We start from the raw sequence: 22,774 nt of genomic DNA, 5'->3' as shown, positions 1-22,774 counted from the left end.
AGAACCCGAAAATAGCTACACCCATGTCAACCTCATTTGGACATTGATACATTGGATAGGTCAACTAATTTTAACCCATCCAAATTCAATTGAACACTCACACCCATAGCTACCATTCCATTAAAAAACAGGAAACGTTACCAAGAAACAAATCCAATTAGAGAAAGGTAGCACTAAGAATCGGCTATTCCTAATGGTTATGGACAATGAGACATCCATCTTTACAATGTCTCCCTTCTATATAGGTCTCAAATGCAGGTATTTAACAATATTGAAGTCATTACATACACAAACTACCTTTGGAACATATGTATAAGAAAGTATTGAGTAATATCGAGTCCCATGGAACCGTCCCAACAATTAAAAAAATAAAAATATCCCCTTTCCAGAGGACCCTTTTTAAGTCCATAGAACAGAATGAGAGATATCTTATATTCCAAGATCAAAAGAGCATTGTAAAGATTTCACATTGAACAAAACACAGAGAGTACCTGCTATTTCCAGACATCATTGCACCTTGCTTGATATCAACAGAATAGTAAAGCCATGAGCTGCATGCATCTCAACTATTCCTCCATAGAAGTATTCAAAAACAGAGGAAATGTCCGGTTGCCACCGGTGGAGTTAGTTTGGAAGACCACAAAAGTACCTTCCAGTAAAATATACATGCTTCATGAATCTATAGCACCAATTACAGCAGATGTGACTGACCATGTTTAGGAATCGAATTTGAATCATTTAATGGCTGCTAAGTAATGGACTTCCGTAAGACTCTTATACAGGAAAAATCATAGAAAGCAATTAATCACTAACATGTTCCATGATAGTCAAATATTTCGATAGATGATACTGTTTCATTGTTCTTCATGGAGTACAACCAATCAACTTACACTTAAGCCTCTCGCCACTGAGTATACAATAATGAGTGATACAAATAAGTAGAATCTTAATAGTACATTCACCATGCCACAGGGGTTGGTTAGGTGACGTCACATTGTTGACAGCATCATGTTCACATGTTGCTCTAGCTTGACATGCAAAATCATTTTCACATGAAAAGGCATCTTCTATATCATCCTCCTCTATATAAATACTTTGCCAGAGGAAATTTTAGACTCTTTGCAACCTGCAGAGTTTGAGAAACAAAATGAGCCACAATGGAAAGTGAGAACAGCTTCAGAAAATATTGCCATTTTTTACTTTAAACAATCATGGAAACAAGTTTTGAAAGGTTACCTTAATAGCCATAGCTTCAGACACCATAGATCGATACCGATTAGCGCCTTCCAAGGGGCAACTTCCGGCTTTACTGATAAAATTGGCATTACACAGACTTGATAATTCCAAAAGAGCATCAGACAATAGTCCATTAGACCAGCTCCCTCCTTCCAATCCACCATGTCCTTCTGCTTCTTCATCAGGTAAGCATTCTGACACAGATACAACACACTGACACATGGCTAATAATCTTTCCAAGGGAAACGTTCCTGGTCCCTTCAAGAGCAATTCTTGCTCTACAATTTCCTTCTTCTCTTTGGACTTCTCCGAGCTCCTAAAAGCAGAGATCATATCTTTTGGAGTGTAAGGGAAAATGAAGTAATATAATCAAAGACAATTAAAATATGATTTGCGTCAGAAAAATGTGAAGCACTATAACTTTAAAAGGGATTGAGAATTTGAGATCATCAAATACCAGGCAGGTAAAATAACAGTTCCAAACAAATTATTAAGAGATACTAATGATGTATAAGAAGTAGCAACAGTTCAAATGCCCCTAAGGATCCACCAACAAACCTAATCATCAGACAACATCGCCACTTCTTCAAAACTTAAATTTCCTCAAGAACTCCCATGAATGAGCCAATAGAATTTTAAAGCTTCATAACAATTAGGAGAATGTTTCCTACTAATTGCTTCGATGATAGACAGGATAAAAAGGAAGCAAATGCTCATTGTCACACCTGGTTATTTCAGTGATTCCTATGTCGTATGTAGTCCAATTTATCACCCCTGATTATTTCAGTAATACCTATATCAACTATCACGATTTATCACGCAATAAAGACTTACTATATTTGTTCTCTGCTGAGCTTAAGAAAAAAGAAGTTATGACCAAAGCACTCATGTAAAATCAAAGAAAACCATCAATACAGGCAGTTTGTCTAGCAAATGAAGGAAACAAGAATTGACAGCAATGTAAGAAAAACAGAATTCAGAATTACTTACTTCCTCTTTCGTTTTTGGTTACTGGAACCTCCAGTTGAATCAAACAAGGATGCATCAAGGGTAGCTGGATTTCTTGAAGCAAGGAAAGCACAAATAAGAAGATATTTGGCACAAACAGACATATGAAAGTCTATCTCACTGGAAGATTCACAAACTCCAATTTTCTTGGCAATGCCTTTCCATTTGTTCGTCTTAGCTGAGGCCTCAGAAGACAGCCTGCTTTCAACTTTGAATGTGTTGTTCAGGTATGGTCCAATATGTGGTTGAAGATGAGAAAAAAGTTTTCTTTTCATATCTTCACTTAGAACAATGCCTAAATCATCAAGAGGTTCACAATATATCTGATATAATGATGAGAATGCAGTCGATAATTCATCAACTCGCCTAGTAACTCGACAAAATGGTCTCAATACCACTCTGTATGAAAATAAAAGCGTATGTGTTATTGGTTGAATTTTTAATAAAGCCACCAAAGTGATAAAATCAAATTGAAAATTCAAACTTACTCGAGAAATGAGGAATATAGCTTTGGGTTTTTCTGGTTTTTCATTAAGATTTGACGAAGTTCATCGTCGGTGTAATCAGGAAAGTAAACAGGAACAGGTTCTACATAGCCAGTGTCCGAGTAATAAGTGTCAGGTGAGGCATTACTGAGAAAAATCAAACCCACTTCTGGCATTTTCAGAATATCATAGAGCTTAAAGAGAAAAGGCAATATGTTGGAACTCTTGTCCCATTCACGAGCAAGCTCCAAGTTATCAAATACCAAGTAAACCATTTTTCCCCTAGCCCTTCCCACCGACTTCTTCGAGCTTGATTTCTCCACATTCCCCATCAGACTATCTAACACATTATGAAGAGCCTCCTGCAAAAGATTTACAAAGTCGGAGGGCCTTTCACAGCGTTTTGTACTTGAATAACGATTGCTTTCATTCCTTCTATGAAGCAATAACTGATTCAACACAGATTCAAATAGTATCCTTGGGCTATAGCATGTTATACAACTGCAGTAAACAAATGGACGTTTTAGGTGCTTAAATATCTGAAGAATTGAACTTGTTTTCCCAGTCGAAGCACCTCCATATACGAAGACAGGAAACATTGGAGAATCCAAAGGGCCCAAAAGGTGTAACAATTCAATTATTTGTGCACGTCTACCAGGTAAACTAGAAATCAAATCATCTAAACTAATTGATTCGTCTCCATAAGCGAGATCATGTATTGTCAAAGGCAACAGATTACATGATTTTAACTTCCCTGTAGAATTTTTAGGATTCAGTGTGCTAGACAATGATGCTCTAGTGGTTCTTCTGGGAGTTTGTGGAATTCCTTCATCACCCATTTCTTCTTATGTGCTAAAATCCTGGAAATTTCAAAAATAGCAGTATAAACATTCAATTACACGGCCACGGATCTTACAGTTACATCCGAACTTCTATACAGACATTTCAGAAACTGAACACAACTTAATTGCATATAAATTCACACAAAAAAATGTAGAATAAAAAATTGAGAGAGAAGAGAGAGATGAGGGCGCACCTTGCGGTACAGTTTGCTGGTGGTCGGAGAAACGAAACCTGCCGGAGTTTTGCGGTGGCCGGTGAAGGAAGAAACGGAGTTGAAAAGGGTCTTTACTCTTTAATCAACCCTAGGTTTATGACAGCTAAATTTCCCGCCAATATGAAAGATGCGACTAATCTCTTTAAAATATTATTTTATTAATTATATTTTGAAATTTTAAATAATTAATATTTTATATTTATATACTTATTTAATAATAAGAATAAGTAATTGAAAAAAACAATAAATTTATCTTAATTTATTTAAATGGAAAAGTAACTTTAAAGTTTTATTCACATTTTTTAAAATATAAAAGTTACTTTCAAATTAAAACTTTAAATTTAAGCCTTGATACCGTCGAACCCCTACAAAAAATTATTTGGAAACATATTGATGATCTCATAGAGCTAGTTTATTTTAAGATATAAATATATTATTTAATGTAGGAAAAAGTAGATATCCCCATTGATATTTAATTTTTGCTCTTCATTCACAAAAACTATTTTTGTTGATCATTTAAACGTAGAACAACATAGAATAGCGTGGTTCATAGTCACGTGCTCTAATCCTATGAGCTACAGCCTCTCCCCGTCTGACAACATTAAAGTTAACATGACAAACTCCTTCTCATCAATGGACTCCTGACGTATACGAAGGAGTGCGGTTCGTTCGAGAAATTCCTACCTCTTTATCTATCTCTGAGATGTTTGGTGCTCTAATCCTATGAGCTACAGCCTCACCCTGTCTGAAAACATTAAAGTTAACATGACAAACTCAAATTCTCATGAAATTATTATATGAACCAACAAAACAAAAAAAAATTAAAAAAATTTAATACCTTAAGAGCGTCTTGAATTTTTCAGTAAATTTCATTTAAACATTTGAACTTCAATTAAACATATGAATACATTATGAAGTGCTCCTATTAACCGTTTCTGGTTCAAATTTTGGAGGAAAAAAATCAGGCATAATCTTAAATGTCACTACGTAGACAAGTTAACCTCAACTTACTACAATTAATTGTTAGTCCTAGTAATAGCATCTGCAAACTGAAAAAAAATTACGGAGTTCAATAACACAAGCAAAAGTTTCGGTAAAGGAAGAAAACGGAGAGAACAAGGAAAGACGAGAGATGAGTACGAAATTTATGCACCCATCTGCTGCTATTACTACAATTTGTATGCAATAATAGTCGAAAATAAATGAGATTCACTTTGCTTTAACAAATTAGTCATGTACAAATAATAAAAAAGGCTGTAATTGTAAGCAGAAGGTAATCCAAAAAAACTGTATACGTAAAATTCAGCAATCCATCTTAACACCACATATGTACAAGACGACGTGCAATTCTATACCTGCTCAAAATTAGATTATGAAAATAATACAGTACATTTTTCTGAAATCACAAAAGAGAAAAAACAGACAGCAGACACGACTTAAACCTTTTGAGAACAATTGTATAAGATATAAAGTTTCCGGATGCTATTTTTCAGAACGTAGCTAGACTCGAGTGCAAAGTGCGAGAATCAACATCAAACAGGGCTGCTGTGACCTCCCAAATTTAACCCGACAATCAAGACTCCCTGGTGCTTGCTTATACAACCCCGTCATAAGAACATAAGATATTCGCATTACGCCCTGTCAAAAGCAAGTAAATCAGGTACATTGAAAAGCAAAGCTAGCATATCAAGTAATCAAGACTGGATCACTCACTCATTTTCGTCATCATCGTCTTAAAGTTGAGCTGGTGCACTCCCTCTGATAAACATACCACGGCGATCACCCCCAACAATCACATCTTTCAATCGAGATAGTGGACCAAACATCCTGCTAATCCTCTGTCAACATTGAAGTACAGATCAGTGAACCACTAATGCAACTAAACAGAGTAAAAATAAGAGTCCAAATGGCATTTCTGAGAACCAAGATCTTTTGAACTGACAAGAAGAAACATAAGCGGAACTAACAACATATATGTGGATGACTTCCAGGGTTTAATGTTCTTTTATACCACAATAAGTGAAAGGTTTGTAATCCAGAAAATCCCGGGTTTTGATCACTCAACTGATTTTGTGATAGAATTCTCTCGCACCATCTAATTATAAAAGCTATTGACTAGACCAACAGGAAGCAAGTAGTACAGGTTTTTATCTTCCAAGAACCAACAATGGAGATCTTGAAGAAAACATGTAATCTACAGCAAGTGTTAAATGGCGAACTCCTTTGCCCTTCAACACAGAATCAGACATGGGACAAGGGCTGAAGATTAATATGAGGAGGTCAAAAGACCTGCAGATTCAATTATTCAGGTTCACTTATTCTAACACCCATGAATTTCCAGACTCAACAAAGAACCATATTCAGAAACAATAACACTGCAAGCTAGTATAAGGCCAATGAAATAATAACAACACTGATGAAATCTCACAAGTGGGGTCTAGGGAGAGACAACGAAATAATAACCCTCTTAAAGTCATTTTGGTATTTCTGTACAGGGCATCGGGATTGGTGAACTTCTCATACAGTAAAAAGTAAAGTAAGTTTCAATAAATACCAAGGAGGTACTTAACAGCATACAAACTACAACAAAGCTGTATCGAATTTCAATCTCATAACTAGTTAACTACTGTAAATTCCCTGACCTGTCCCTAATTTTCTATCATATTAACCCTACACCAGAAATATATATTCTGAGGCGCCTATTGTTTACAATATCTAAATGATTCTTTTGATTCTCAAAACATCTCTTATTTCTTTTCCAACCAAATGGTCCAAAAGATGCAAAGGGGTATGGTTTTCCAGATTATCTCCAGGTTTTTTGCTAACTTTCTGATTCTGCCAGCAAACCAAAAGGTCTTTCACGTTCTTTGGCATCACTCATTGGACACCACTAATGTTTAGAGAGAGATCCCATAGCTGTTTTGTGTGTGACTGCAAAGTAGTCTATTTATTTATTTTAGGGGAAAGATTATACTCTTCCAGAGTCGGACAACAAAACTTTTATATAATAGATTCACCACAAGAAAGACATTAGCAACTGCACTTTCACCAAAAGTAGGTCATGAGAGAATATAATGAGATGACCTTGTGAAAAGGAGCTTGTGCAAGTATATGTCAACATATGGTACAGGCCTCGGTATGCATTCAAAAGTCATCTTCATGAAAACAACTTCAGTAATGGTGCCAAAGTGATGAGCTATCAAGGACCTCAGGTGACCAATGAAATGAAAAAAAAAGAGGAGAAAGGAGTGAATACTTGAAGATGGAGGAGGGAGGAAATCTATTAAGGTACTTGAGAATATAGACAAAGACAATGGGCTGCAGCTAAGCTGAAGATATTTTTATAGCTGGATCTTATTTAAATACACCTATTCAAGGTCAATCTTGTATTTCTTCTTTTAGTTATCTCAATCAGAATATCTGGTTTGCTAGTGAATTTCCTGGATTTTCTAATTGTCAGCCAATTGGTAAGTAGTGCATCAATACAAAATGCAGAAAAGACCACCTAGAGCAACTTTGTAATACTTTACTGGTAGGCCAAGTATTACAAAGTGACTCTAGCTAGTTTTTTCTACATTTTCCTTTCTTAAAAACGAAAAACTCATTTGCAGATAGACACAAAGTTGGAATATTCCACTCAATAGGGATACCATTTTCAATTATTTACTAACAAACAGCAACAACTCACCTCACTATGGACTCCAGCCTGCCACTTCATTTGCAATACTTGCCACCTTTCTTGTTGCCACTTCTGACCAATAATCACAAGGCCCATAACAGCAGCAGCAATGAAAACAGACCATAATGCATTTGTGTCTACTAGGGAAGCAGCCCGTCTCTTCCACCATGCTTGACAAGGAAGGTTAGCAGCATCATAATCATCTTCATCTTTTGTTTTTGGCAAATTTGAATTGCCCAACTCTAAGCCCTGGTGAGAGGGTTCATCCGGTTCTTCAAGCATGTTGGTTTCCTCTGTTGTTGCGGAGAGACCCGTAGGTTCTTCACTCTGGTATGAACTATAGTTAGCAGCACCAAAGATACTCTGCTCTTTGTCTACCAAACTTAAGCGTTGCAGGGCTGCATCTTCTTCAAATTCTGCACCAATAGATAACCGGTTACCCTTTTCATCAAAAAATTGAATACCAGGAAATTCTGGTGTGCTCGATCCTTTAGTTTCTGTACATCCTTCATAAATATCTGATTTACCCCCTTCATTAGCAACAAGTTCTGGACCAGCATCTTCAATTCCCTGTTCATTATGGATCTCATTAACATCAGGTTCCAATGGCAAATTCTCATGCTGGCTTGGAGGAAAGACAAAGTGTCCAGACATAAACATTGCCTGCGAAGTTTCAGCTACATACTCTGCACTACTGCTATTATCATCATTTGAGTCAACCTGCTTCGGACCAGGGGCAGCAGCATATGCTGATTGTGTGAGTGATACAACTTCCCACTCATTTCCACGAGGAGCAGTTTCCTCCCCTTCCTCATTACTAGCCATCTTTCAGAAATTGAAACTGAAGAGATTTAAAAAGAGAAAATACAGGAAATCAGAGGTTAAGTGCTAAAAAAGCATCACACCCTTTGAATAACAAAATGTTACATTTATTCGGAAGAAAATCAGTACGAAATTACGAGGACGCATATGATAAGTTTATTGAACTCTAATACATTTCTGCAAACTTCTGGTACCAAAAATGCACGAAGTTAACAAATATGACATCAAGTAATTCTTCACAGAATTGTGGAACTTAGAAGTCTTACAGCATGCTACTTGCAACATTGATGAGATAAAACCACAAGGTTTCAAGGCAACTGAAGTCACATTTGCTCCAATGGAACCATCTCTTGTACTTTTTAAACATGCAAACTGCTAACATAATCAAGAGAAACTTGAAGAAAAATTTATGGTGCCTCTGTGTGTGTGTATCTGTGCTTATGTATGTGAACTGTGAATTTTGAATTCATTCAGCGGTTTCCAATTTTTCACTACCAAATTCGGCTGCCTATATTTTCAATCTACGGATTAGTTACTTTTGAACAGTGCTATTCTAAACCCTAACGAATTTCCAATTTCGAGAAAAATCAATGTAATTTGCACAACAGAGATAGAATCATTAATAGGAGAAACAGCAACATATACAGAATCGTATAGACAGAGAAGAAGTTTACGTAATAAACAAGCTCTCAGCAGAAGTACATAACACAGATCCGACGACCGAATCCACTGGACTTGTTAATTAACCGAATAGAGCTAAATCGAATTAACAGATTGAACTCAAAACGATCAAACAATCAAATGATCCGATCAACATAAAACATGGCTAAACCACAAGCTATAACCGGAACTGAATTTCCGAATACCTACAGAACTGATGACTGTGAGAAATACGCGATCGGTGAAGATAACGTCGGAGCTCCGGCGAGAATGATTGAAAACTGTCTCGAAAAACGAGCGAAGAGAGAGAATTGCTTGTATATAGTTGAGATCTTTTGGGTGAATGAGATAAAGATAACCGGCGAAACCGGTAATGTTTTAGTGTAAATGACTTGCTGATAGCGGTTTTACTCTTTACTAAAACGGCGTCGTTAATTATGTGGGCCCGGGTCAAGTATTCCCGGTTTTAACGGTTGCTTGTACGAGGGGAGAAGTGTTTGACGTGCCAGTCGCGTTCTGTATTTTGGGAAAAGGTTATTAGTGAACTACTATTATTTTTATCTTGATTTTGCCTTTTGTTTAATGAAATGCTTGTTGAAATTCACATTTGTCTACATAAAAATTAACATACGTAATTTTTTTGTTTTTTTCACGTGATTCATAGATTAGATGCGTCAATTTATGAAATTTCAAAAGACATGTTTGTTAAGTTGTGAATCCAAATAAATATGTTTTGATAAAGTTATAACAAAATTATCTTTTTTAGTATATAAAGTTTTATTTTAAACTTGACTCAGATATTTATACAAGCATGAAAGATCACATTGAAGTGATAATAATGGACTTATTGCATTTGAATCTTTAAAGTGTTTTTGAAAGTTGTTAAACTTTTCTTTTCTTAAGCTTTGTGTTATTAGCCTATTACCTAGATATCTAATATTTCATATAATTTTTCATTCTACTTTTTCATTAAGCGTGTATTTCTCATGTTCGAAAAAATAGAAAATATATTTTTTAAAACTCAGTCCCTACACGCCATTTTAGCCCTCGATCCTTGACTTACTGCCCACCTCGATGCTCCCGTCCACCCTCACCCTCTGCTAAGGCCCACACCCTCTCCCCTAACCCACCACCCGCTCCTTCCCCTACCCATGTCCACCACAACACTTCGCCATGTACTTCTAATGATAATTTTTTACAATCCGTTTCTATTGTTTGTTGCTTATCAAAAAGTTAGCACTGGTTTTGTTCCTTTTTTCTTTTCTTTTCTCTTGTAACATAGAATAGTGATTTATACAGTTAGATTCTCCACGTTCTTTTACAACAATCTAATTAGAGGCAATTTTCAAGAGAGGAAACAACTGCCAGAATATAATATGGGACATCAATCATCATTCTTACCAACCAATAACAGCAGTGGAAGAGATGTAGACACGATGCACATTATGTCTACAATTGTTGAATATAGTTTATTCATTCATTATTAGAAGGAAAATACCAAGACCTAATAGGCAGAATATGATTTATTTATTTATTAATAGTAACTTATAATAATGGTGTTCGTGCAAGTTTGCATACATATTGATCGTTCAAAAGAATCACTATTAATGTTCACCAATACAAATACCGGATACCCAACTAAAGAGTGAGGGGTAAGATGTCAGCCATGTCCAGTAACCTGTCTCTTTATAGATGTTGTTTGGAGGATTGTTAAACGAGCTGCACGGAAGAATGAACCAATGTACAAATGAAATAGAGGAGAAAAGAAGGGATTGGTTCTAGCCATTATAACTCTGAGTGCCTGCTCTTCTCTTCCTCAATCTCGAATACTTCATCAAAAGGAGGGTCACCTGGTCTTCGAAATAGTTGGTCCCCTATTTTGATCTCATATGCTTCTTCTTGTTCCAGCAAAAACATTTTCAACTGCCAAAAAAATGACTTACAAAATCTCAAACTCTCTAGCATTCAAAATCTGAGTTCTATCAAAGACACCCTCAATCATAAGAGAGTTAAACCAGCTCAAAACATGCAATAAAAGCACTTGGAGGGGTAAAATTTATACTCCCTCCGTTTCAAAAAGAATGGCCTAGTTTGACTTGGCACGGAGTTTAAGAAAAAAAAAAACTTTTTTATCTTGTAGTCCTAAATTAAAGTTATGTTAAATGTACCAAAATACCCTTTAATCTTGTGGTCTTAAACATGTCACGTGGGAAGTTGAAATTAAAGTTTTGCCAAAAAAGGAAAGGGGTCATTCTTTTTGGAATAGATTAAAAAGGAAAGAAGGCCGTTCTTTTTGAAACGGAGGGAGTAGCAAATTGAGAAAAAATTGAGAATCGAGTAAAAAATTCATACCAAAAGAAGGAAACCATGACTAACAACCAGTAATATGGCACTAATTGGTGATTGTCCAACAATAATTAGCAAAGTTACATTAAGGTTATCATCCAAACAATGAGAGAATGCTTCCTGTAATTCATTCTGCTTTCTTTGATGACCATAATAACAACACCAAAATATAGAAAATGGAAGGCTTGTTATTCAACAATATAACATGACTTATATACTCGTGTCAACCAAGGTGTATGTGGATCTATTCAAATTTTTAATGAAGTTGATTGGAAAAGTACGGACTTCTCTACGGAGAATTAGAATTTCGATATGATAGTGGGTTGCTCGGGATTCAAACCCGGAACTAGTCAGATGGAGTAGATAAGTTACTTTTTAAATTAAATAAATGTTAACCTTAAATAAAAAGAAAAACAAGTAAAGATCTCTCTCCCAGGTAGATTGAAATTCCCTAGCATAAGCAAAAAATGCAGGATGAACCTCAAGTTGCTTGACAAAATCTCTAAAATGGAGTAATGTAGTACCTCTGGAGGTATTTTTCTAAAGGACTAGTTGATGTTTTCACACTAACCTTCCCCTGCTACACCACCTTTGTGGGCTTACTTATTAAGTTTTGAGGAGAAAGAGCTAATAGTTACAGAGAGTTCAGGGTTGGCATTAAGCAGGTGTAACAAAGGGAAAGTGTTATCTTTATGTTTCTCTGAGGCTTTCACTTTTCATTTCCCTCTTTCAAATTCTCAAAAATCTTCCCATAGATTTCCTTCAAGTGATTAATCTACTCTTCATATGTGATGTGTATTAAGATTGATTCTCTTCCATCAAATTCTCAAGTGGTTAATTTGGAAAAACAGACCAACTTTTACCAAACTCAATTATTTCAGCGAAGACGGAAGTGAAGTCAGCGGTCACCAGTGCTAAGACGACAGCTTTTGAACGCTTATATGTTGAGTTAGGGGAAAAAGGTGGTGATAAGAGATTGTATAGGCTCGCCAAAGTGAGAGAGAGAAAATCCCGCAACCTGGATCTAGTAAAGTGCATCAAGGATGAGGAAGGTGAAGTGTTAGTGGATGACGCCTCCATCAAGCAAGATGGCAGGATTACTTCCACAGTCTCTTAAATGAAAAAGGAGACACTGACATTGTACTGGGTGATTTAGTGCACTCTCATAGTCTTCGAGACTTTGGGTACTGCAGGTGTTTTAGGGTTAAGGAGATTAGACGGGCTATTAGCAGGATGAGGGGGGGAGAGCTACTGGGCCCGATGAGATTCCGGTGGACTTTAGGAAAAGTACTGACAAGGTAGGCATGGAATGGTTGACTAAGTTGTTTAATGTTATTTTGAAGACTGCCAAGATACCCGATGAATGGAGATGGAGCACTATGGTTCCACTGTACAAGAATAAGGGTGATATCCAAAACTGTAATAATTATAGGGGGATCAAATTGCTAAGCCACACTATGAAAATTTGGGAAAGAGTGGTGGAGTTGAGGGTGAGGAGAGGAGTGTCTATCTCAGAGAATCAGTTTGGATTCATGTCGGGGCGGTCGACTACTGAAGCAATCCATCTTATGCGGAGACTGGTGGAGAAATTTAGAGAAAGAAAAAGGGATCTTCATATAGTATTCATTGATATTGAAAATGCTTATGAAAAAGTTCTGAGGGATGTTCTCTGGAGGTGCCTGGAGGCTAAAGGTGTTTCGGTGGTGTATATTAGAGCAATAAAGAACATGTATGATGGATCTAAGACTCGAGTTAGGACGGTGGGATGTGACTCGGAGCATTTTTCTGTTGAGATGGGACTACATCAGGGATCTCTACTAAGTCCTTTCCTTTTTGCCTTGGTGATGGATAAGCTGACACGATCTATTCAGGAGGAGGTTCCATGGTGTATGCTATTTGCGAACGACATAATTTTAATTAATGAGACTCGGGAGAAAGTTAATGATAGGTTGGAGGTTTGGAGACATACTCTAGAGTCCAAAATATTCAGATTGAGCAGGACCAAAACTGAATACTTAGAGTGCAAATTTAGTGGTGCGATGGATGAAGAGAGCATAGAAGTGAGGCTTGCCACTCAGCCTATCCCCAAGACTGAAAGCTTTAATTACCTTGGATCCATCAACCAGAGCAGTGGGGATATCGATGAGGATGTCACGCATCGCATTGGGGCAGTGTGGTTGAAATGGAGGCTTGCCTCTAGAGTTCTGTGTGACAAGAAAGTACCACAAAAACTTAAAGGTAAGTTCTACAGAATGGTAGTTAGACCGGCGTTGTTATACGAAGTGGAGCGCTGGCCGGTAAAGAAATCTCATATCCAGAAAATGCATGTTGCGGAGATAAGAATGCTGAGATGGATGTGTGGACACACTAGGAGTGATAAGATTAGGAATGAGGTCATTCGGGAGAAGGTGGGAGTGGCCTCTGTGGCAGACAAGATGAGAGAAGTAAGACTGAGATGGTTTGGACGTGTGTAGAGAAGGGGTATCGATGCCCTAGTTAGGAGGTGCGAGCGATTGGATTTGAGGGCTATGCGGAGAGGTAGGGGTAGACCAAAAAAGTATTGGGGAGAGGTGATTAAACAAGTTATGGCACTAATCCATATCACCGAAGACATGACCTTAGATAGAAAAGAGTGGAGGTCACGAATTAGGGTAGAAGGCTAATAGAGGTAGAATGGTATCTTGTCATTTGTTGATTTAGGGTGGTCGTAGGTCTAGGCGTGCCATTAGAGTTGCGGTGTTTTGTTTTGTTTTGATTACCATAGTACATTTTTATCGTTATTGTCCTTGTCTTGTAAAACTTGCATCGTTTTTTTTTATCAATATGCTCTCTCTATCTATCCTTGTATATATATATATATATGTATATATATATATATGTATATATATATATGTATTTATTTATTTTACTTATACTTAGGAATGTGTCTTTTGAGCCGAGGGTCTTTTGAAAATAGTTTCTCTATCTCTATGAGGTAGTGGTAAAGTCTGTGTACACCCTACCCTCCCCAGACCCCACTTGTGGGATCCCACCGGGTATGTTGTTGTTGTTGTAATTATTTCAGCCTTTTGAACAAGTCTCTTTGCTAAAAGCATCCACAAGCAATTTCAGCAGCTACAGAAGAAGACATCTGATTTGGGAAGTAAAACAAACCTCTGTTGTATCTCGACCTTTTTCCATGGTGAACATTATTGTGGTCCAATCAACACCTATGAACTTTGTCTCAATTGCTACACTTCTTGCTAGATTGACCCATCGCTTGGCAATATGAGTAACCATCTCCTGAAAATCATTATAATCTTAAACCAATAAGGTTTTATTACCTTGCATCCAACAACAATGGCCAAATAAGAAAATTAACATTGATACCTATAACTAAAAAGTTGAGTGATCTTTTTCAGCTAGTAAAACAATTTTGTGTAGTTTGAGAGTGTTAGCTCAGTTGTAAAGCTCCCACCTTCTAGATGCAAGTTTTTATCCTTAATGGATCCTTCCCTTTAACTCACAAACATCAGTTAAACAATCGATCACTATGGCTCAATCCCAAACTTGTTGCTGCTATATATGAATCCAATATTATCCATTCCACCTCTTTCGTTCCAATACAAAATAATTTGTTTGTTAACGTCATCTCAAGGCAGTCTAGAGTTAATGATTTTCGAGATCTCACATCTATATCTACACTAGTACACTACCATACAAGTCTCTGACCGTAGTAAAAAGAGTCCGGGGTATTCTTAAAACACCAGACGCAATGCAGGTGTAAAAACAACTAAGCCTTAAGTATGTGATATTAACAATCATCTGACTGTAAGTGTTTCACGAAGTATGTGTCCAAATAGTCCAAATTCTCGAAAGTTAGCTCTCGATGGATTCATCAAAGATTTTACCTTTTCGAGTGACTATATGAAATTACGCCCATACTTTTACATATCATGGGTAACATAGGAGACACATCTCATTGATTCCGAGAAATTAAGGTGATTACTATTCCATATTCTTAATACTAATAAGGATTATCAATGAAAACAAAGCATTAGAAGGTAAATAGATCTACCGGAGTCCGACGAGTTCCGGGTCGGAGCTTAACGAATCCGAAAACGGGTCCTAGAACCCGCTTCATCATTTCAGACTGGATATCCGATGGGCTCATTTTTTCGACATCATTCGGCGGCGGGTCGGACTCGGAGTTTGCGGTTTTCTTTTCGCCCCATTGTTTCAGTTCTTCGCCCTCCTCATTGTCTACGACGTCGTTAAGATCGTCGGAAACGTGGATCCTACGTTGTAGGCCTTCGGCGAAACGGTGTAATCTTAGGGTTCCGGTGGCAATCAAGAACAGCAAGAAGCAGATTGTGTAAGAAAATCTATGCATTTGATTTAACATTTTAGCTAGTAATGTTTCTATAGTTTTTTTCAGTTAGGTGTTCGATTTATGGTTATATCAGGTGATTTGCATGTGTATTTATAGGTTTGGGAATGGAGTGCTCCACGTCAAGTGATACATATTACTAGGTGAAATCTTTTAGAGTGTATTTTTTTATTTTCGATGGAATGATCTGAGAGATTCTTTTATTTATTTAAGATTGTCATTTTGGCTCGTGTGTGATAAGTATACAAAGTCTTTCAAGTAATTTTTTTTTTTTTTTTAGTGAGAGTGGACCAAGAATAGTTGAAAAAGCATAAGCTATAACACTGAATAATGAAGATGAGTTTGATTAATTTTACTAGATATAATAATAAGTTAGTAATATTATATGGTACTAAGAATAATGATAGACAACTTAACTTGTGCTTACCTTTTTACTTGTTGCATGGCGGAACTATATGGAGCCTAGGGATTCATCTGAACCATTTTCATTGAAAAATACAATTTTTTATTTTAGATATATATACTAGTGATGAATACCTCACTAAGGTTTGATTTGGTGGTGAAGAGGATTAGATTTTGCTTAATGTGTGCGGCTTCGTGGGTTCGACTCCCGATATCTAACATTTTTTCCATAATTTCAGTCGATTTTAATTTTAATTTCCTAAATAAATGAGACATCAATTTTGTTTGAAAATCTATTGGGATTAATATATTTTACTAGATATTGGAAAATAAATTTCTTTTCTATATTTATAAAATTAAGTAGAACTTATAACTTTTTTAAGTTTTCATAATTAAAATTAAAAAAATGCATTCTCTCATACTCATTTTGAGTCAAACACTTAATTTACATTTGATTTGGAAGTATTCTCACGGATCAGTGATCACAACTCAGAATAAAAAAATTTATTAAACCTTTTTTTGATTATTATCTTATTTTAATAGTTTTTATTTTTGGATAGTGTAATCTTTTTGCTCCTTACTTACTTTCAAAAATTGAATAAAGTATATATACAAAAATGATGGATGCAAGACCCATAATTAAAATTTTAAAAAAGAAATATATTCTCTCATACTCATTTTAATATTATGTCAAACACATACTTTTTTGGTTTTATTGTTCGTATTAAGGCGGAGTTGAATTCTATTTAGTTTCTTATATCGATCCGACCCGTTTATGCCTGACCCACCCCAATCCGCTTATTTGTGTATACTATAGCGCACTTAGTTACTTATCTTTTTGAAATCCCTCGATGGAAATTCCGCCTCCTGTGAATACTATAACATACTTAATTACTTATCTTTTTGAACCCCTCGATGGAAATTCTGCCTTCATCGATGATGTGTTGTTAGGGGTGCTCACGGTTCGGTTTGGATCGGTTTTATTTAAAAAATAACCAAACCAATTGAGTCGGTTTTTCAAATTGTCAAATCAAACCAAATCAAACTATATCGGTTTTTACTATTCGGTTTTTGTCGGTTTTTATCATTTTTTGTCGGTTTTTTAATATACCTTGTAGTCACTATTTGAATAAACAAAAAATAAATTTCAAAAGTATTTTCTTATTATAAATTTCATTGTAGGCAGTAGCTACTAGCCAAGATTGACGCATACATGTTTAATAATAGAGAATGACTCACCTAAAGTTTTACTATTTGTAATTGTGAGTAGCTTTTCTGCGTATGAAGTCCACATTTTATTTATTTTTACTTTATTTAGTATAATTCAAAAGAATGGCCCAAGATCAAAAATATAAAAACTCAATATAAATTATATTTTTTTCATAAAAAAATTAAAATACACACACTTTTATATACAAATTTAATTTTTAAAATATGTATATATAAAGTCGGTTTGGTTCGTTTTTTTTGGGTTTTTTTAGACTTGAAACCAAAACCAAATCAAATATAGTCGGTTTTTAAATTTAAAAATCAAACCAAATCAAACCAAATAAATGTCGGGTTTTTTTTCCGGTTTGATTTGGTTATCGGTTTGGTTTGATTTTTTGATTTTTCGTGTTCAGCCCTATGTGTTGTACTACAAAGATTGTTAGAATCCGATAAATTTGAAGAGGATTTTAAGCTGTTGGTGATCAAAATTCAGAGGAATTTCTCCTCTAGCTTTACTGAAAATTGAGATGGGTTTGGGCTAGGTACCTCCAACAAGGCCAAGCCCAATACTTTTATCAAATAAGAAGTACTGTAAAAAAGAGCAAATGTGATGCCAAGGTTGGCAGAACCAAAATGTATTATGAGAAAATTAGGAAAAAGTCACATGAAAGATCCTTTTCATCACAACTCACAAACAAACCATCTCCATTGAAATTAATCTCTACTTAATATTTTCAGCAACTATAATTTCACTGGAAAAAAAAAAAGGACAAGCGCTAGCACATGTTACTACGAAGAGGTAGGAGTTAGTAAAAGCTAAAAGATATAGGCAAATAACCATACCCATTGCCAATTGTCATTTCCTTCCGGTTAAGTAGCTTTCCGCTCCTCTTCATAGTAGTTTTGCAATAACTATCATTATTGTTGTCAATGGGGATTCCCATTCTGAAAGGTTACTAGGTCGATTGTTAGGTTCAAAGTTATATTCACTGCTATGGTACCAATAAATTCACTATTTTCAGCATTTTTATTGAAAATTACAAGTTGACCATCTAGTTCTTCAGTAGCGAATCTAACAATAAATTCAGATTGGACAAAATTCAGTATTTTTTTATTGAACATTTTTATATATGTGCAAAAAATATATACAAATAGAATTAGATATTATATTTCATAATTCACTACATGTAAATTTTGAATCTGTCGCTATTTTATTTTGCTTAAAAAAAGAGAAGATGAAAGGACAATAATGTATGTGCAACATTGAGATGATTATATTAATTGGGGTCTGTTAATATATACCTTTGAGGTTGAAGACAAATGCATTGGTTTGGACGTTCACTGCAACAGTGGTTTTTCCTTTTAAGGATTTCCATTCATTGCATCACATGAGATTCTCATATTTGTCTTTGTATTTTTATAAAAAAAAAACTATATATACTTCTTGTTTTATTTTTTTATATATTGCCCTTACCATTCATTTTTTGGTTCATATTTCCCTTGATCCGTTAACTCTTATGTTTTCACCCTTATTATCCTATGTGGTGCTCACGTGGATAATAAAGGTAGGGATATGAGAATTAACTATTAAAAAATAAATATGAGTCCAAGTTAAATAATATAAATAAATATATCAAAAAGTATGACAAACAATAAATATAGCATTTTTTTTAAAAAAATACAGAGATAAATATGACATTTTCCGTTCTTTTAATTTGGCCTGAATTAATGATGATGTGATTATATTTTTGCATCATATGTTGCCAACAGTAAAAAAAAAAAAAAAAAGTTAAGATATTTCACATTTGTTGACTCAAAAATTCTGAATCTCATTTTTTAATCCAGTTAGTGCTATTTTTTTAAAGCCAAATACAATAAATTAAATGCATTTTAAACCCCTTTCGTTCCAAAAAGTAATCAATGAAGCCTTAAATGGATTTCGTGTTGGACAAATATATTATTCCTTTGGTTTCATATTATTTGTCCATATTACTAAAATTATTTATTTTAAATTATTTATTCATATATAAAATTAAGAAAGAATTTTTGTATTTTATTTTGTTCTTAAATTAATTCTTTTTGAAAATATAAATATTAGAGATAAGTGTCAAAAACACACATAAACTATTCCTCTTTTTTGAGTTTCATTTCTAAACTATTGGGAGTGTGAGTTTCATACTTAAACTATCTCTTCTTAGTTTGAGAAACTCACATCTCACTTTTATTTCACTCTCGTGTGTGTGCTACACTCTCTTTTTCATTTTAAAAAATTTGTCACATCACACTCTACATAGACAAAATATTCCACTTAGACAAAAATTAAATAAATTCTTAAAATTAGTTAAAATTAAATATTAAAGTATTATTATCTCACCATAAAAAAAATATAAAATATTTTTATTACCCACTCCACCACTTTTTCTCACCGTACTTCCCCCCTCCACCCCCAAATTTTTTTGTTTTATTTTTATTTTCTAAATTTCATTTATAAAAGTTTTTCAAAAAACTTCTTACTTCATCCCCCCCCCCCCCTAAAATAATAATTTAGATATTATTTTTATATTTAAAAAAAAAAAAATTATCCCGCCACACTTAATCCTCCGCTTCCAATTTGTTTTTCTCGTTTTGTATTAGATACATACACATGAGTGAGAAAAACAACTTTTTAAAAAAAAAAAAACTTTTTTAAAAAAATAATTTCATTTAAAAAAAATAATTTCATTTTTTTAAAAAATAATTTCTTTTTTGGGGGATAGAAATACTTTAGTTTTAACTTTTAACTAATATAAATAGTTTATTTAATTTTTATCAATATAGAATATTTTATCCACGTGACAAAAAAATTAAAAAAATAGAGAGAGTGTATTACACACACCACTGAGATAGTTTAGATATAAAACTAAAAAAAAGGAATAATTTAAGTGTATTTTTGATAATTCCTCGTCAAAATAAAATTGTAAAGTTCCAAAAAGAAATATCCATTGTTAACTTTGGTATTAATGGTTGAGACACATAAATATAGAGTATATTGAAAAAGCTTAAAGCATAAATTAGTAAAATTACTTTTGTTATTTATAATTTATATTATTATAAAAGCATGAATAAAAATGTTGGTTGATCAAAATATCTTTCCAATGTTGAACGATCTTTATACCTTTCATAATTATTTGATAAATAAGAATAAAATTGTAATCACCCAAATATATTGTCTAGAGTCCTACAATATATATACTTTGATTTTAGACAATTTTAGTGAAAAAGGGATAGTTCAAAATTCACTATTTTAAAAATTTTTAAATTGTCAATTATTTTAGGAGAATGATCAAATTTGTAGACCTACAAGTTTTAGGAGAATTATCAAATTTATAGCCTCTTTTTTTTTTCTCTCTCACGTGTTTCAATTTTTCCTTTCCTACAAGTTTTAAATTCTTTATATGTAATTATACGAATTTGAAATGAAAAGAATTATGTTTATCATTTAATCTATAGGTTACCAGTTAATTACATAGATGAATTCTAAACATACAAGCATCTAATCAATTGCATATCACGTGTTGTTTGCCTCTAATTTAGTGATGTTCTTAATTGATGTTTAATATGTGATTGTTAATTTACGGCTTCTCTCCGTGCTTTATCTCATAACAATAAATTTATTTTGCAGATGTCTTTATTAATGAATTGTGTGTTCACATCACAATGTTATTATAAAAGCATCAATGTTAGAACTTTAAATATTGATCATGAAAATCTTAAATTCCAGGAATAATGTTCCATGCGAAATTCAAAGAATTTGAATAACTATGTGCAATTAGTAATTACATTTGTAGGAACTATTCTCTTTGAAGAAAAAATTGGACAAGTAATACGAAGGAGAGGAAGTATATGTACAAGTACGTAGAATCTGATTAAATTGACACAGGACAGCATTTTTATTTTACACGCTCAGGCATTTAGAAGAGAATTTCCTTACAAATTTGACAAAATTCAATAATTTTAATTTATGCTTTGTAATCCATTGGTTCAATCTTTCCTCAGTTCGCTTTCATTGGTCCAATCTTCAATTCATGGTGTAGAATAAAAGAAGTTTGACAAATCAATAAAATGATACCATAGATTAAAATGATCCATGCATTAGGATATAGACAAATATAAGGCTCAAATCTTTTATACAATAACAATAATATATTTACAATCTCACAAAATAGGATCTAACAAAAAGATGTATCTAAATCTTATCCCTAAAGATAAAGAGGCATAATTTTCACTCTTTGTATTTTTTCTGAAACAGTTCTAGCAATAAATTTAACTCAAACCACCACCACCACCACCACCACCACCACCAACACCAACACCACCACCACCACCAACACCAACACCACCACCACCACCACCACCACCACCAACAACAACAACAACACCACCAACAACAACAACACCAACACCAACACCACCACCAACACCAACACCACCACCAACAACAACAACAACACCACCACCACCAACACTAATACCACCACCACCAACAACAACAACAACAACAACACCAATAACACACCAGCAGCAACAACAACAACAACATTCTCTATGCATTCACGAAATCAAGCGGTGTTCATGGCTGAAAAGAACACAACCGTGAGAACCATAGATGGTTGATGATTAATTGTGTGACTTATGTTGTCTAGTTATACAACAAAGTTCGACTGTTCAAAGATATCGCATCTACCGATTGATCGAGTATATCCTATATAAGTTCACTATGAAAAATTCAAAGAGAAACCTACTTATCCAGATGCAATTAATCTTTGCTTGTATATCACACACTTATCCGTGCATTCTTTTATCTTGTAGACATTCTCCATTCATGTGGGGATTGTTGGGTTTAATAGATAGTTTGAATGGGAAATTGAGGGAAAAGAAGTGGAGGGAAAAATGATTTGTTCTCTCTTGTTTTATGAAATAAGTTTTAGTCCCGCATATGTGGTAGAAATGAAAAATCTCCTACTTAAAAGTAGAAACACTCTTTCATGTTGCTAAAGGGTCAAGAAGAGGGTCTCCCTCGCGCCGTCGTCGTCGTCGCTCGCTCGGCTCGGCTTCGGCTTCGGATTTTAATTAATATTATTTATTTATTTAATTAATTAAGTGAAAAAATCCTGGCCCGCGACCCGTTTCTTTCTCGGATTAATTTTTAAAAAAATATTTCCCTCCGTTTTTCCAACAGATTTTTGAAAGGTTGCAACCTTGTCCGAAAAGTTGCAAACATTTTCTCAACAGACAACTATTTTCTCAACAGGTGTCCTTTTCTTAAAAGGTGCAAACAGTCTATATATGTCTCTTAATCCTCAGAATGTTTCATACGAAATTTCTGAAATAACATCTTCTTCTTCTTCTTTCTGCACTTCCTAAAATCGTGTGATATACAGCCTTCGAGTGGTTCGCAGTCACCAAAATTTGCAGTACCTCTACTTTGATGAGTAAATCATTCTATCCCGGGAGGAAATATT

The 22,774-nt window shown here is 34.5% G+C and overlaps 3 protein-coding genes across 5 annotated transcripts; all 3 read right to left on the bottom strand.

Moving 5' to 3' along the window:
* Positions 1-650: 650 nt before the first annotated feature.
* Positions 651-3,888, bottom strand: LOC129886557 (origin of replication complex subunit 5-like). The gene is made up of 5 exons (XM_055961285.1): positions 3,766-3,888; positions 2,733-3,589; positions 2,227-2,643; positions 1,237-1,552; positions 651-1,126 (listed from the first exon to the last, which is right to left on the bottom strand). The coding sequence occupies exons 2-5, from the start codon at positions 3,566-3,568 to the stop codon at positions 1,073-1,075; spliced, it is 1,623 nt and encodes a 540-aa protein (XP_055817260.1). The 5' UTR covers positions 3,569-3,589; positions 3,766-3,888; the 3' UTR covers positions 651-1,072.
* A 1,087-nt stretch (positions 3,889-4,975) lies between these two features.
* LOC129886556 (ATG8-interacting protein 1-like) lies at positions 4,976-9,303 on the bottom strand. 3 transcript variants are annotated; one of them, XM_055961284.1, is made up of 5 exons: positions 9,158-9,303; positions 7,993-8,306; positions 7,475-7,881; positions 5,500-5,624; positions 4,976-5,424 (listed from the first exon to the last, which is right to left on the bottom strand). In XM_055961284.1, exons 2-4 carry the CDS (start codon positions 8,288-8,290, stop codon positions 5,520-5,522), a joined length of 810 nt encoding a protein of 269 aa, XP_055817259.1. In that variant the 5' UTR covers positions 8,291-8,306; positions 9,158-9,303; the 3' UTR covers positions 4,976-5,424; positions 5,500-5,519. The 3 variants fall into 3 exon arrangements, with proteins under 3 accessions (XP_055817259.1, XP_055817257.1, XP_055817258.1); XM_055961282.1 differs by having other exon boundaries at positions 7,475-8,306; XM_055961283.1 differs by having other exon boundaries at positions 7,475-8,306; positions 9,154-9,293.
* A 1,149-nt stretch (positions 9,304-10,452) lies between these two features.
* LOC129884739 (uncharacterized) lies at positions 10,453-15,823 on the bottom strand. Its single transcript, XM_055959024.1, has 3 exons — positions 15,351-15,823; positions 14,447-14,575; positions 10,453-10,870 (listed from the first exon to the last, which is right to left on the bottom strand). Exons 1-3 carry the CDS (start codon positions 15,675-15,677, stop codon positions 10,733-10,735), a joined length of 594 nt encoding a protein of 197 aa, XP_055814999.1. The 5' UTR covers positions 15,678-15,823; the 3' UTR covers positions 10,453-10,732.
* Between the last annotated feature and the right edge of the window lie 6,951 nt (positions 15,824-22,774).

The sequence above is a fragment of the Solanum dulcamara genome, chromosome 4 (genome assembly GCF_947179165.1).
Source record: "Solanum dulcamara chromosome 4, daSolDulc1.2, whole genome shotgun sequence".
Lineage (NCBI taxonomy): Eukaryota > Viridiplantae > Streptophyta > Magnoliopsida > Solanales > Solanaceae > Solanum > Solanum dulcamara.
The sequence above is the reverse complement of the archived record's forward strand: the minus strand, read 5'-3'. Positions and strand labels throughout refer to the sequence as shown.